Source organism: Lampris incognitus, chromosome 5 (genome assembly GCF_029633865.1).
Source record: "Lampris incognitus isolate fLamInc1 chromosome 5, fLamInc1.hap2, whole genome shotgun sequence".
NCBI classification, from domain to species: Eukaryota; Metazoa; Chordata; class Actinopteri; order Lampriformes; family Lampridae; genus Lampris; species Lampris incognitus.
Genome location: NC_079215.1, coordinates 19,028,609 through 19,042,901, shown reverse-complemented (window position 1 = coordinate 19,042,901; position 14,293 = coordinate 19,028,609). Strand labels below are relative to the sequence as shown.

Sequence of the window (14,293 nt, the reverse complement as noted above, 5' to 3'; positions counted from 1 at the left end):
TAGCAAAGGGTGTGAATACTTATGTACATGCAATATTTCAGTTTTTTTATTTTTAATAAATTTGCAAAAATTTGTACAAAACCTTTTTCACTTTGTCATTATGGGGTATTGTGTGTAGATTGATGAGAACAAAAAGGAATTTAATCCATTTTGGAATAAGGCTGTAACATAACAAAATGTGGGGAAAGTGAAGGGGTGTGAATACTTTCCGGATGCACTGTATATATACGTGTATATATATATATATATAGTGTGTGTGTGTGTATTCTCATTGCAAAGTGACTGACATATATTGGATGTATGTGACTGAACGTTGGTGTTCAACATATTCATATATTGGACTCCAAATTATTTGCATATAAATGTTTCGTCTGAGAGACAGGGTTGACATTTATACATAACCATTGACCAATTGTGTTACGTTCTAGTGTGCGCTATCGGTGTTTTATTTATGCAATGTCCTTTGTTATTGCTGCAGCTGTTTTCTTGACTGTCGTTTCTTCTCCCGCCCCCCCAAATTTTACCCCCCCCCCATTCTCTGTCTGGTTTCTTCGTCGCCACCTCCATTCAATCACGTCCTCCGTACCCGTCGTTCTCATCCTATCCATCTTCCCGCGTTGGTTTTGCACACCTCTTCGTTCTGCATCTCTCCTCTGTCTGTCCCTGAACAACTCCCTGCACCCCTCGTTCGCCTCGTACCATCCTCTCAATCCATGTATTTTCATCACTCGTCTCCAAACATCTTTCCTTCTACTTCAAACACCTTCTTTCCTTTCATCTTCTCATCCCCCCCCCCCCCAATCTGTTGCAGGATCTTTGTGGTGGGCATAGGCTTCTTCAGCTTGTGTTTTCTGATGACCTCTCTGGGAGGTCAATTCTCAGCCAAGAGACTGGCCGACTCCCCGTTCACCATCCGCACCGAAGGTACCGCCTCTCTCTTAACAGCTCTCGAACAGGTTCACATCCGTAACCACACTTAGGACCGCAGCAAAATGGACCATGGTGCCACTGGGGTCCACCACTTTGTCAAAGTGGACGTCGCTATGGACACCTCATAATCCAACATGTTACATAATACATCTTTGTCAAACGTATTAAAATAAGCTATAAAATACCGGCACCGAAAATCTATTTAATTAAGATACATGTGTTTTGTATTTCAAATAGAAAAATACTGCAAGATATCCAAAGGCCACTTCTGTGGATGAAGAGTGTTTAAATCAGTTTGTGGCGTGCGGGTGACGTGGCGGTCTGTTCCGTTTCGTACCGACACGGGAATTGCCGGTTCGAATCCTCGTGTTTCCTCCGGCTTGGTCGGGCGTCCCTACAGACACAATTGGCCGTGTCTGCCGGTGGAAAGCCGGACGCGGGTATGTGTCCTGGTCACTGCATTAGCGCCTCCTCTGGTCGGTCGGGGCGCCTGTTCAGGGGAGAGGGGGAACTGGGGGAAATGCAGTCCTGCGATCCATCCATCCCCCTGGCGAAACGCCTCACTGTCAGGTGAAAAGAAGTGGCTAGCAACTCCACATGTATTGGAGGAGGCATGTGGTAGTGTGCAGCCCTCCTCGGATCGGCAGAGGGGGTGGAGCAGAGACCGGGATGGCTCGGAAGAGTGGGGTAATTGGCCAAGTACAACTGGGGAGAAGAGAAAAGGGGGGGGGGGTCATTTTGTGTCATGAACAAAGATGAAGATGTGGAAGGCTTTCCTAAATGCAGTCCTACTTTGTTAGTGTCTCCTGCTTGGTGAGTCCTTCAATAACCCCCCCCCCCCGGTGAGGGGAATGCACTGCAAAAGGCACATCAGCTTCCACGCCATGTGGAATGTGTGATGCTGGCCAACTTCCTTCATATCATTCCCATTATAACTGACGTAGATGAATAGACGATAGCTGTAAAAAAGACCAACCCTCTTTGACCTCAAGTCTGATCTCATTTTATGAGAATTTCAAATGCAAAATACTGCTCCCAGAAGTAACATGTTACAAACTACATTCTATTTTTTTTCTTAGACTGATCAAATATAAATTACAAAATACTCAGAAGTAAATAAAAAAACATATTTCAATTACTTGTAATTAAAATACGGCCCATCTGTGGTCACTGTTGACCTCAGTGAATGTTCTGAAAATTAAAAGGCATTGTAACGTGAATGCACTGCTAAAAGATGTGCTCTTTAAAACAGTCCATTTTATTTATAAAGTTGGACCAGGTAACTTTTCTTTTCTTTCTTTTTTGTTTTGTTTTTGCAATAACGAATCGTGATTAAATTCGTTTTGTTCGCATAGTGTGATGGCTACGGGGGAGAGACGCAGTCTTCATTCAGATCAGTTCACTACTACGCTATGAGGGAAAGAGGAAAAACAGCTCGGTTGTCTTTGCAGCAGATGACGTAAAAGACGTTGCTGAAACAGAATACGGCCTCAGAAGTCACGTGTCAAACAGTATCGGCGTTGTTTATGGCAGGTGTATTCCTTGGCGTTACCGGACCATCTCACAACCACTGCCGCGAACTACGGACACGCGGTGCACGCCCAAGGACATGAGCACGTGGTGATTTGAAAATAGTTAACAGTTTAAAGGGTAAATCTGTCGTGGCCAATTAGATGTTTTCCACGTATCGTTACCTTTTAAAACTCAAGTTTATTTTTTCCATTCGGTTTTCATTGGGAGTTTGCATCACCTGCCGAGGACCCACCGGTAACGTCGACGCTGGTTTGGAGGGAAGTATTGGAAGTATACGCTCCTCTAAATGTATAAAGTGACTGTAATCTGAATCCTGGTGTGTATTCGTAATGGAGGTTGAATACAGAGACTTCGCTTCTCTGTTCTGAATACTAATGCCATCCCCAGATAGCGTCTGGATGTGGGCCACTTAAGGTAATGATGCGGCACTGATGGCCTTCTTCTGGCCCTGACAAAATGGATGTGAGCCTGAAGTGGCCCACATGTACAATAGCAAATATGGCCCAAATATGCCAAATCCAATGTGGGCCTTTTTTTTGTTGCAAAGATGCCGTGCTCTCGGCAACATTTAATCTGGATGTGACCCCGAAGTGGCCTGTGTGGTAAATGGTGAATATGGCCCAAATATCACAAAACAAATATGGGCCACCTTTGGCAAATATGTGGCACATGCAGCATTGCTATGTCTTGGTTCTGGCCCAGATCTGACAAACAGGACCGGACCGCCCAAGTGCCATCATTCCACGCAGTATGTGGGCCGGACTAAGTGTCGGGTGTGGGACGGGTCTGGGCCACAGCAATTTTGCTATTTGGGACCTGTGTGTATATGTACGTATGTATGACTCTGACTCCGGGTTGAGGAACTCTGATGGAAGGCCACACAGAGACAAACACTTTGGAAATGTGTAGCATTTGTTAAATCAAACAATTCCTCAGAGCCCCACATTCAACACAATGGACTTTCCACTGTCTGTACTACTCTCTTCTGCAGGGCTTAAAGAAAAAATATGCCAAAAAGCTTAGCTGGCACCAACATCTGCATGGTCCAAAGTGCCAGCGCATTCCCAGGATTCCCTCTGAAACACACTTCTGCTTCAGCAAAGTTACGTATGTGAACAGGTTTGTTCCCCAGATTAGCCACTTATTATTTGCTCTTACCTTCAAAGCAACCCCCTAACTAGGTCTGCACTGTATTGACAAAGAAGCGCTGCTTTATAATCCCTAAATACTTCAATTGAGATGTTAAGTGTGTTATGCATAAAAGGCTGTTTTTTTCACGTAATTTGATAACTTTCCAAATACATATCTTGGCATCCAGCCATCCATTGTGACAGACACCCTGCAGAGGTTACCGCTCCATTGCAGGGTCCAGAGATGGCAGCAATTCACACATTGGTAGCACCTACTTAGTTTCCAGCTCTCCTTACAGGCATGTGTTTGTACTGTGGGAGGAAACTGAGTAGGATGTCAGGGACTTTTCAGCCTAATGCAGCGTCAACTCATTTTGCAGCACAGTGCACTCACGCTCACATTGTGGTGCAGAGCATCCCATAAATGTTTATGGATGTATTGTAGCCTTTATTCTACATGAAACACTACAAATTTGGATACAAGCAGACATGCACTTATATTGTTTTTGTTTTTTTTGTTTATATTTCTTGCCCCTGTTTCCTGCTTCTTCTTTTTTGTTTTTCATTTTATGCATATTTAGGTTCTCAAAATGTTGCTCTTTGCTCCAGGCGTGTAGCAATAAAACAAGCTTAGCTTCTCTTTGGCGCTACTCATGCTACTGATGGGCAAAAGTGAAACGGCTGGGACTGGTAGAAGTGCTCATCTTGACTATCAATAGGATGTTATCAGAGGTGTAAAAACTACACTGAATTGTTTTAATTCTAATAAACGTTTAAATGTCGGCCAGCTGCTTATTGGGGGAGGCAAATTTGAAATATCTAGAAATGATAAGCAGTTTATTGTGCAGCCCGAGCCCAGATCACTACCTATTAAAGGGCTTTATGTGAGCTTAGAAGGGATATCTATATCTGTAGACTATTTAGCATTATATTGTAAACAATCCTGACGCAAATTCATTCGGTGACCCGTTTATCAGAATCAAATCTCTTTACAGTGCTAAATAATGATGACTCCTCAACCTCCACTCAAGGTCATTAAACTACTTTAATGCTGTGGGTTGACAATGAAAATCAGTCGAACATGAAAATAAATCCATATCCGCCTTCACCATCTCGGGAGACTCCCCACTGCACACCGACAACCCGAGTTATTGACCGGCTCCAGTGTTTTTCTGAGGCTGCCGAAGGCGACATCTGATTACTTCACATCTCACCGGTGAAATCTCATTAACACTATCCGCGGCGAGCTTGACATGTCACATGACCCGCACGCCGACAGCGGCGATGTAGGATAAGTGTGGTTGTCCAATCTTCTGAGCCGCAAGGTGTGAAGGAGTGTCAGCGGTGTGAGATGGTCAAAGGTCATTAAACTGGATGGCAGCACCATCTTACCTCCTCTGGCTGAGCTGAAATAAGAAATTGTGCCATTGGGTGTGTACAGGGGTGTAGCAAAAAAAATAATTCTGGGCCCTATATAAGCAGTCTCTGTGGGCCCCTTTCTTCTTGTTTATCACGCATCACTTCTTTGAGTTTAGCATACTGTATATTTACAATCACAGTACATTAATCTATTTTAACCTAACTTAACGTAACCTTAACCTAAATTAACTATCTTGCCGTGACTGAAAAAATGTATAGTATCGCTTCAAGCTTTGATGCGTCTTAGGGTACTGATGCTGACACCCATGATGTTAATTCCACAGTAAACGCCCACTGATGGGACTTCTTGTTTGCAAAGTCATTGATTAGATCTTTAAAGTCCAATTGTTTTGCTAATCGGCTTTCAATTGAGAGCAGTGCCAGGCTGTTCAGCCTCTCCTGGGACATCGCTGAGCTGATCTTTGCTTGTACTTGTATCAGCAGTCACTCGCGACAGGACTAGATGAGCTGCATTGAGAGTTGCTCGTGAAAGGCAGACTAAACCATTTCGCACCTCTTGTAAGGGGTGAGAGGGGCCTCAGAGAGCCTCCACTAATTTCTTTAAGTCCCTCAACCGATGTATTGAGCCAATTTTAACTGAAGTTATGACGCTAATTAGTTAGAAATAAAAATCTGCAAACCAAAACAAACTTTTAATTCCAGGCTTCCCGTGGCCACCCCCCCCCTTCCTGGGCCCTGATAGGTTCTTCCCCTTTCCCCCCCACTACTACTACTACTACTACTACTACTACTACTACTACTACTACTTCGGCTGCCCCCGTTAGGGGTCGCCACAGCGGATCATCCGTTTCCATTTCTTCTTGTCTTCTGCGTCTTCCTCTGTCACACCAGCCACCTGCATGTCTTCCCTCACCACATCCATAAACCTCTTCTTTGGCCTTCTTCTTTTCTTCTTCCCTGGCAGCTCCATATTCAGTATCCTTCTCCCAATATAACCAGCATCTCTCCTCCACACATGTCCAAGCCATCTCAATCTTACCTCTCTTGCTTTGTCTCCAAACCGTCCAACCTGAGCGGTCCCTCTAATATAATCATTCCTAATCCTGTCCTTCTTCGTTACTCCAAGTGAAAATCTTAGGATCTTCAACTCTGCCACCTCCAGCTCTGCCTCCTGTCTTTTCGTCAGTGCCATTGTCTCCAAACCATATAACATAGCTGGTCTCACAACCATCTTGTAAACCTTCCCTTTAACTCTTGTTGGTACCCTTCTGTCGCAAATCACTCCTGACACTCTTCTCCACCCACTCCACCCTGCCTGCTCTCTCTTCTTCACCTCTCTCCTGCACTCCCCGTTACTTTGGACGGTTGACCCCAAGTATTTAAACTCAAATGCCTTTGTCACCTCCACTCCTTGCATCCTGACCATTCCACTGTCCTCCCTCTCATTCACGCATAGATATTCCGTCTTGCTCTTACTGACTTTCATTCCTCTTCTCTCCAGTGCATACCTCCACCTCTCCAGGCTCTCCTCAACCTGCACCCTACTCTCACTACAGATCACAGTGTCATCCGCGAACATCATCGTCCATGGAGACTCCTGCCTGATCTCGTCCATCAACCTGTCCATCACCATTGCAAACAAGAAAGGGCTTAGAGCCGATCCTTGATGTAATCCCACCTCCACCTTGAACCCATCTGTCATTCCAACCGCACACCTCACCATTGTCACACTTCTGTCATACGTATCCTGCACCACTCCTACATACTTCTCTGCAACTGCTGACTTCCTCATACAATACCACACCTCTTCTCTCGGCACCCTGTCGTATGCTTTCTCTAAATCTACAAAGACACAATGAAACTCTTTCTGGCCTTCTCTATACTTCTCAATCAACATTCTCAAAGCAAACATCGCATCTGTAGTGCTCTTTCGTGGCATGAAACCATACTGCTGCTCACTGATCATCACCTCTCCTCTTAACCTAGCTTCTATTACTCTTTCCCAAATCTTCATGCTGTAGTTGCTACAGTTCTGCACATCACCCTTGTTCTTGAAAATCGGTACCAGTATGCTTCTTGTCCACTCCCCAGGCATCCTCTCACTTTCCAAGATTTTGTTAAACAATCTAGTTAAAAACTCCACTGCCATCTCTCCTAAACATCTCCATGCCTCCACAGGTATGTCATCAGGACCAGCTGCCTTTCCACTCTTCATCCTCTTCATAGCTGCCCTCACTTCCTCCTTGTTAATCCACTGAACTTCCTGATTCACTATCCTTACATCATCCAACCTTCTCTCTCTCTCTCTCTCTCTCTCATTTTCTTCATTCATCAGCCCCTCAAAGTACTCCTTCCACCTTCTTAGCACACTCTCCTCACTTGTCAGCACATTTCCATATCTATCCTTGGTTGCCCTAACTTGCTGCACATCCTTTGCAGCTCGGTCTCTCTGTCTAGCCAATCGGTACAAATCCTTTTCTCCTTCCTTAGTGTCTAACCTGTCATACAACTCACCATACGCCTTTTCCTTTGCCACCTCTCTCTTTGCTTTACGCTGCATCTCCTTGTACTCTTGTCTACTTTCTTCATCTCTCTGACTATCCCACTTCTTCTTTGCCAACCTTTTCCTCTGTATACTTTGCTGTACTTCCTCATTCCACCACCAAGTCTCCTTGTCTTCCTTCCTCTGTCATAATGACACACCAAGTACCTTCCTAGCTGTCTCCCTCACTTTTTCTGCTGTGGTTGTCCAGCCATCTGGCAACTTTTCACTACCACCCAGTGCCTGTCTTAACTCCTGCCTGAACTCCACACAACAGTCTTCCTTCTTCAACTTCCACCATTTGATCTTCGGCTGTGTCTTCACTTGCTTCCTCTTCTTGGTCTTCAAAGTCATCCTACAGACCACCATCCGATGCTGCCTAGCTACGTTCTCCCCTGTCACCACCTTGCAGTCTCCAATCCCTTTTAGATGGCGCCTTCTACATAAGATATAGTCCACCTGTGTGCACTTTCCTCCACTCTTGTACGTCACCCTGTGTTCCCCCCTCTCCTTGAAATATGTATTCACCACAGCCATTTCCATCCTTTTCGCAAAATCGACCACCATCTGTCCTTCCACATTTCTCTCCTTGACTCCATACCTTCCCATCACCTCACCTCTGTTCCCTTCACCAACATGTCCATTGAAGTCCGCTCCAATCACCACTCTCTCCTCCTTGGGCACCCTCTCTACCACGTCGTCCAACTCACTCCAGAATTCTTCTTCTTTGTCCATCTCACACCCAACTTGCAGGGCATATGCGCTGATAACATTCAGCAATACACCTTCAATTTCCAGCTTCATACTCATCACTCTGTCTGACACTCTCTTCACCTCCAGCACGCTCTTGACATACTCTTCCTTCAGAATTACCCCTATCCCATTTGTCCTCCCATTCGCACCATGGTAGAAGAGTTTGAACCCACCTGCGATACTCCTGGCCTTACTCCCCTTCCACCTGGTCTCTTGCACACATAGTATGCCTACCTTTCTTCTTTCTATCATGTCAGCCAGCTCTCTCTCTTTACCAGTAATAGTGCCAACATTCAAAGTTCCAACTCTCACCTCCACATGCCTACCCTTCCTCCTCTCTAGCTGCCTCTGGACATGCCTTCCCCCTCTCCTTCTCCTTCGCCCAGCAGTAGCATAGTTTCCACCGGCACCCTTCTGTTTAACAGTACCGGCGGCGGTCGTTGGTAACCCGGGCCTCGACCGATCCGGTATGTAAGTCTTATTTGTGATCCACATATTTGATTTGGCAAAGATTTTACGCTGGATGCCCTTCCTGACGCAACCCTCCCCATTTGTCCGGGCTTGGGACCGGCACTAAGAATGCACTGGCTTGTGCATCCTCAGTGGCTGGATTTCCCCCCCCCACTACGAAGTAGTTTATTCAAGTGTGCTATTAGTATACTTATTTTAAACTAAAAATCAGTGAATATACTTTCAGTTTACTTTTTAAGTACCTATCAGAGATATACTAAACAAAACTATACTTATGGATACTTACAAGTATAATACTATTACACATACTTGAAGTTTACTTAATAAAATAAAGTTAAAGTATACTATATTTTGTAAGGGTGTGCATGAGTACACGTCGTGCGGATCATGTGAGAAAACATAAATGCACTCACCGGGTGCTTTTATGCACACTAAAGCCGCGTTTCCACCGCGAGAACTTTCCCCGGTGGAAAACTTTTGTGGAACTCGGTGCGTTTTCACCGCAGGGACCTGGCAGAAACATTTTACCCCCCAAAATGTCCCTGTTCGGGGGGGGGGGTGTCCCTACTTTCCGAAAATACATAAACATTTGGGGTGGGGCTTGCAGTGCTGAACATTTCTGATTGGTTGAGTACTTGCAGCATTTTAGCGGCGCCACAGGGCACACTACAGGGCACGTCAGGATGTATTATAATGTAAATCAAGCTTATTTTAGCTTTAAATTCTTTCAAAAACTGTACAGTAAAATTACATGGAACTTGTAATGAACAAAGACAGGGTTGTTCTCTACATGAATCAATTTAAAATTCTGTGTCAACTCTTAAGGAATTTGTTTTATTACAGTTCATTATGTGGACGTTATTAATGTATTATAATGTAAATCAAGCTTATTTTAGCTTTAATTTTTTTCAAAAACTACAGTAAAATTACATGGAACGTGTAATGAACAAAGCCAGGGTCGTCCTCTACACGAATCAATTGAACATTCTGTGTCAGCTATTAAGGAATTAGTTTTATTACAATTCAAATATGTGGACATTATTAATGTATTATAATGTAAATCAAGCTTATTTTAGCTTTAATTTTTTTCAAAAACTACAGTAAAATTACATGGAACGTGTGATGAACAAAGCCAGGGTCGTTCTCTACACGAATCAATTGAACATTCTGTGTCAGCTATTAAGGAATTAGTTTTATTACAGTTCAAATATGTGGACATTATTAATGTATTATAATGTAAATCAAGCTCATTTTAACTTTTAAGTTTCTCAAAACCTGTACAGTAAAATTACATGACACTTGTCATGGACACAGTCAGGGTCATCCTCTACATGAATCTATTGAAAATTCTGTGCCAACTCTTAAGGAATTTGTTTTATTACAGTTCAAATGTGACAAGATTATGCAATTTATGCTTATTTTGCCTTTAATTTTCTCAAAAACTGTAAAGTAAAATTACATGAAACTTGTCATGGACATAGCCAGGGTCGTCCACTACATGAATCCATTTAAATTTCTGTGTCAGCTGTTAAGGAATTTGTTTTATTACAGTTCAAATGTGTGGACATTATTAATGTGTCATAATATAATTTGAGCTTATTTTAGCTTTAATTTTCTCAAAAACTGTAAAATCACATGAAACTTGTCATGAACATAGCCGGGGTCTTCCACTCCATTAATCCGTTGAATTCTTCGCTGAAATTGCTGAAACGTGAAAATACGGATCTTTCCTCGTCCTTTTTGTCCGCGCCAAGCAACCCTACCGTAACGCCACCAGTAGATGCGCATCAAAATCAGACAAGCGTCTGGCTTGACCAGGGTTTCGTAAATGACGGCTCACTTGACCGCAGTAGCAGTAACAAACGAGACCAGCTGACCAACACACACCGCAGCATTAAACAACTTAAACCAACTCTGAGGTAAAGAAAATAACTCATACAAAATATTGGTAAAGAAAAATATAGTTTTGTTGATTTAAAAGGATTTTTTTCCCCGTTTAAAAAAAGTCCGTCACCCTGCTTAAAAGACGTGAGCGGCAGTCAGTCCCATCACAGAATGGTATCCATAGCAACACAGTCTGTTAATCAGAAATTGCACTGTTGAATTTCATGAGTGATCAGTCAGAATTGAGTCGCAGTAAACTACTGAAAAGGGGGAAATTGAAATTCATGGTCGGTTACTGACTGAGGCATGGCACTAGTGAGTGAGTGATTCGTGCAGCCCGAGTTAGACCTTCGGCTCCGGGCTGGGAGAGGTAATAAAGTAATTAATATGATACATCTCATCTTCGCAGTGGGAGGGGCAAGCAAGTGAACGAGTTAATGGAGACGAGGAGTTTCACTCCCCACTCAGTAAAAACAGCCCTTCTTTGAACGATTCGTTCATAACTTGCTCATCACTACAAACCAGTTATGTCCAAAATCATTCACTACTCCCTGCCCACTATATCTAGGGAGATCTATGTAGAGGCCTATATAGTGAGCTCATCGGCAAAAGGAACAAACACTTTAGGTCAATACTCGCATCATTTTCTCTGCCGCTAATTACGTCATTACTGTGGCACAATTAAAACGTGCCAGATCAACGTCGGCTGGTTGACCATCCATGATAAATAAATGCCAGCATGGATTTTTGTCATAAATACAGGATTTTATACTGAGTGTATTTTCCCAAATTGATAAATATAAAGTACTTTGTTGCCATTTGTGTTGTGATGCTCTGCTCACATTAAAGATGTTTATTTTATGTGAGCAGATGTTGTGTTGTAGTGTTGTTATTCTATGTTAAGTACACCGAGAAAGCCACGAAACTGGAGTCAAATTGCATGTACAAACCCAGATAGCATCTGGATGTGGGCCACTTCAGACAATGATGCGGCACTGATGGCCTTCTTCTGGCCCTGACAAAATGGATGTGAGCCTGAAGTGGCCCACATGTATGATAGCAAATATGGCCCAAATATGCCAAATCAAACGTGGGCCTTTTTTTGGCAAAGATGCGGTGCACTCGGCAACCTGTGATCTGGATGTGACCCTGGAGTGGCCCGTATGGTAAATGGTGAATATGGCCCAAATATTACAAAAAAAATATGGGCCACCTTTGGCAAATATGTGGCACATGCGGCATTGCTATGGCTTGGTTCTGGCCCAGATCTGGCAAACAGGAGTGGACCGCCCAAGTGCCATCATTCCACGCGGTATGTGGGCCGGATGCACTTTTGCTATCTGGGAACCTACTGGGCCAATAAACATGATTCTGATTCTGATATTTTCGCACGATTGGTCTCGTCCCTGTTCTCATAAGGAAATACAAACTACACTCCATCGAAAATACTTCTTAACAATACTCTTTATAAAACAGCTTTTAGAGCTCTGTGGAAATGCCACCCAATATCAATCTTTATTTGTTAGTTCTCACGATCATTCGCCTAATCTTTAGATGGCTGTGGAAATGTTCGGACCTTGCAGTCCCTCAGAAACAAGAAGGAAAAACTACTGAAAATACAGTAGGATCAGAAAACAAAAGCTTTTGTGAGAGAGAGATGGGTTATAGGAAGGGGCAGGTTGCAATGTCATGTGTTTATGAAAAAGAAGGATTCAAGCGTGTGTGTGTGTGTTTTTCTTAGGAAAATGTGCTTGATTAATTAACCACTCATGCACTGCAGTCTGGGCAGACATCTGGAGCAAGCTAATTAAAAATTGTAGTGTCCAACCTCGTTGTCCCGCTGGAGTTTGTCTCGTGAATCTGAGAGTGCATCTCTTTCTTGGGATAATACGCATCTCTGTGTGTGTGCATGAATATATATACACATATACACCATTTATGTACACTTGAGGTCCCTATCCCCTCCGAGTTTGTGTGTGTGCATGGCCCTGGCCTACTGTCTCATCTTCCTTTCTCCCATCGTGTGTGTGTGTGTGTGTGTGTGAGAGCGCGAGTCAGTGTCGGCGCTTGTGTGTTTGTGATGAACTGGCAGGAAATTGGCTGTTAAATAGGGCGAAGGCAGCGATGTGGGGCAAGATTGAGACCGCAGAAACAGAAACCACTCCATCTGTTCTGGGCAAATCAGCCCTGCAAAACAACTGGCCTTTTCATGAGGCCTCTGCAACCACCCGCGGTGCAGCACACACACAGAGAGAGAGAGAGAGAGAGAGCTCACATTGATGGCCCGGCCATGTTTTGGCCTCGGTGCAAGTCTAGACGCACACACGTGCGTGCACACAGATACAGACACACACACACACACACAGATCAGCTCCCCCCTCATTAAGTCTGATTTGAGCAGTAGTCAGCGTAGTTTGTTTCTCACACAGAACACACGAGATGGCCAGATGAGCTTGGCAGAGATGGCAGATCTGCCGTCTCCTCGTATCTAATAACTGCCCCCCCAGGGAGACCGGCCAAAAAGGAAACAGGGCCATCTTATTTGATGTTATTCGATTGTTACTTGGGCGTATATTCATTCCGATGTAAAGAGCTTACATCTATTTAGTATTTACACCTCCCACTTATCGTAAAGTTTTGTCGTGTACCCACAACCCTGGAACATCTCTGACAGCTTATTACTGGATGGGGCCGAGCACTCCTACTTACCGATCCAGTCTTTTAAGTTTTTTTTGCTAAAACAAAATAATACAAGCATGTTGCACGTGCTTCTTGGTTGTTTATTCCCTGTAGTGGCTGTGTCATAATGTGTTACGCCGTGCTAGGCTACGTGGTAAATATTGCTATCACCATAATCGGAGGGAATTTTAAAGGGGTATTGAATTGTCGATGTGCCATGATTTCTGCAGCATATGCAAAAATGCCATGTTTAAGAATCCAGTTGAGGTTCATCATACTATTGATCTGTATGGTAAGGTAAAGTATAATATCAAATCAACATTTCACACCTTATTTTGGAAGACATTTTAGGTGGCAGATTGTCGTTGTCATTAATTTTGACGACAAAGTTACGTGTCTCCATGTGACAATGTCTGAATTTCATTCTGATGCAATACTGTTGAAAGACGACGGGTGATAATAGTGACTAACTTCCTGTCCTAGCGTTACAGGGTTTCTGTCTTTTGACATGTAGTCACGTAAACGTGACTTGGTCTTAAGCAAACGGCCAAAGATTGCATCCTCTTCTTCATTGCCCCTCTCTCGCCCCAGGCTCTCTCACAGCAAATAAAGTCCAACATGAAACGTGTCAAATGGCTCCAGTGAGAAAGGATGCATGTCTATCGGGAGGAGAGGATAGCTGCTTACTGGTGATATATGGATTTGGGACTCCTCAAGGCTTTTAAACACAGTGCTGAACCCCCGGCGTTAATGTAGGTGGATAATTTGCTAACAACCGCGACTAAGATCATTCTTCAGGATACTTTTGCTACTTTGATTTTAATTCAATATTGATTTTAATTCAGTTGGCAGAAAATAACATGTTCCAGTTTAATTCATTCTGGATTATTCCCCATCCTTTTTCCCTTGTGCACTTACAAATTTCCCCCATATCTCTGTAGAGCCGTTTCTTACCAGGGCCCTCATTGTAAACGAGTCTCTGATTCAGTAG

The 14,293-nt window shown here is 43.6% G+C and overlaps 1 protein-coding gene across 1 annotated transcript in view; it reads left to right on the top strand.

Moving 5' to 3' along the window:
• The first annotated feature begins 296 nt into the window (after positions 1 to 296).
• LOC130112896 (alpha-1,6-mannosylglycoprotein 6-beta-N-acetylglucosaminyltransferase B-like) overlaps positions 297 to 14,293 on the top strand; it is a 271,529-nt gene continuing 257,532 nt past the window's right edge. Inside the window, exons 1-2 of the mRNA XM_056280419.1 lie at positions 297 to 316; positions 812 to 924. Coding sequence (XP_056136394.1) covers positions 297 to 316; positions 812 to 924 — 133 coding nt within the window. The remainder of the gene's footprint in view (positions 317 to 811; positions 925 to 14,293) is intronic.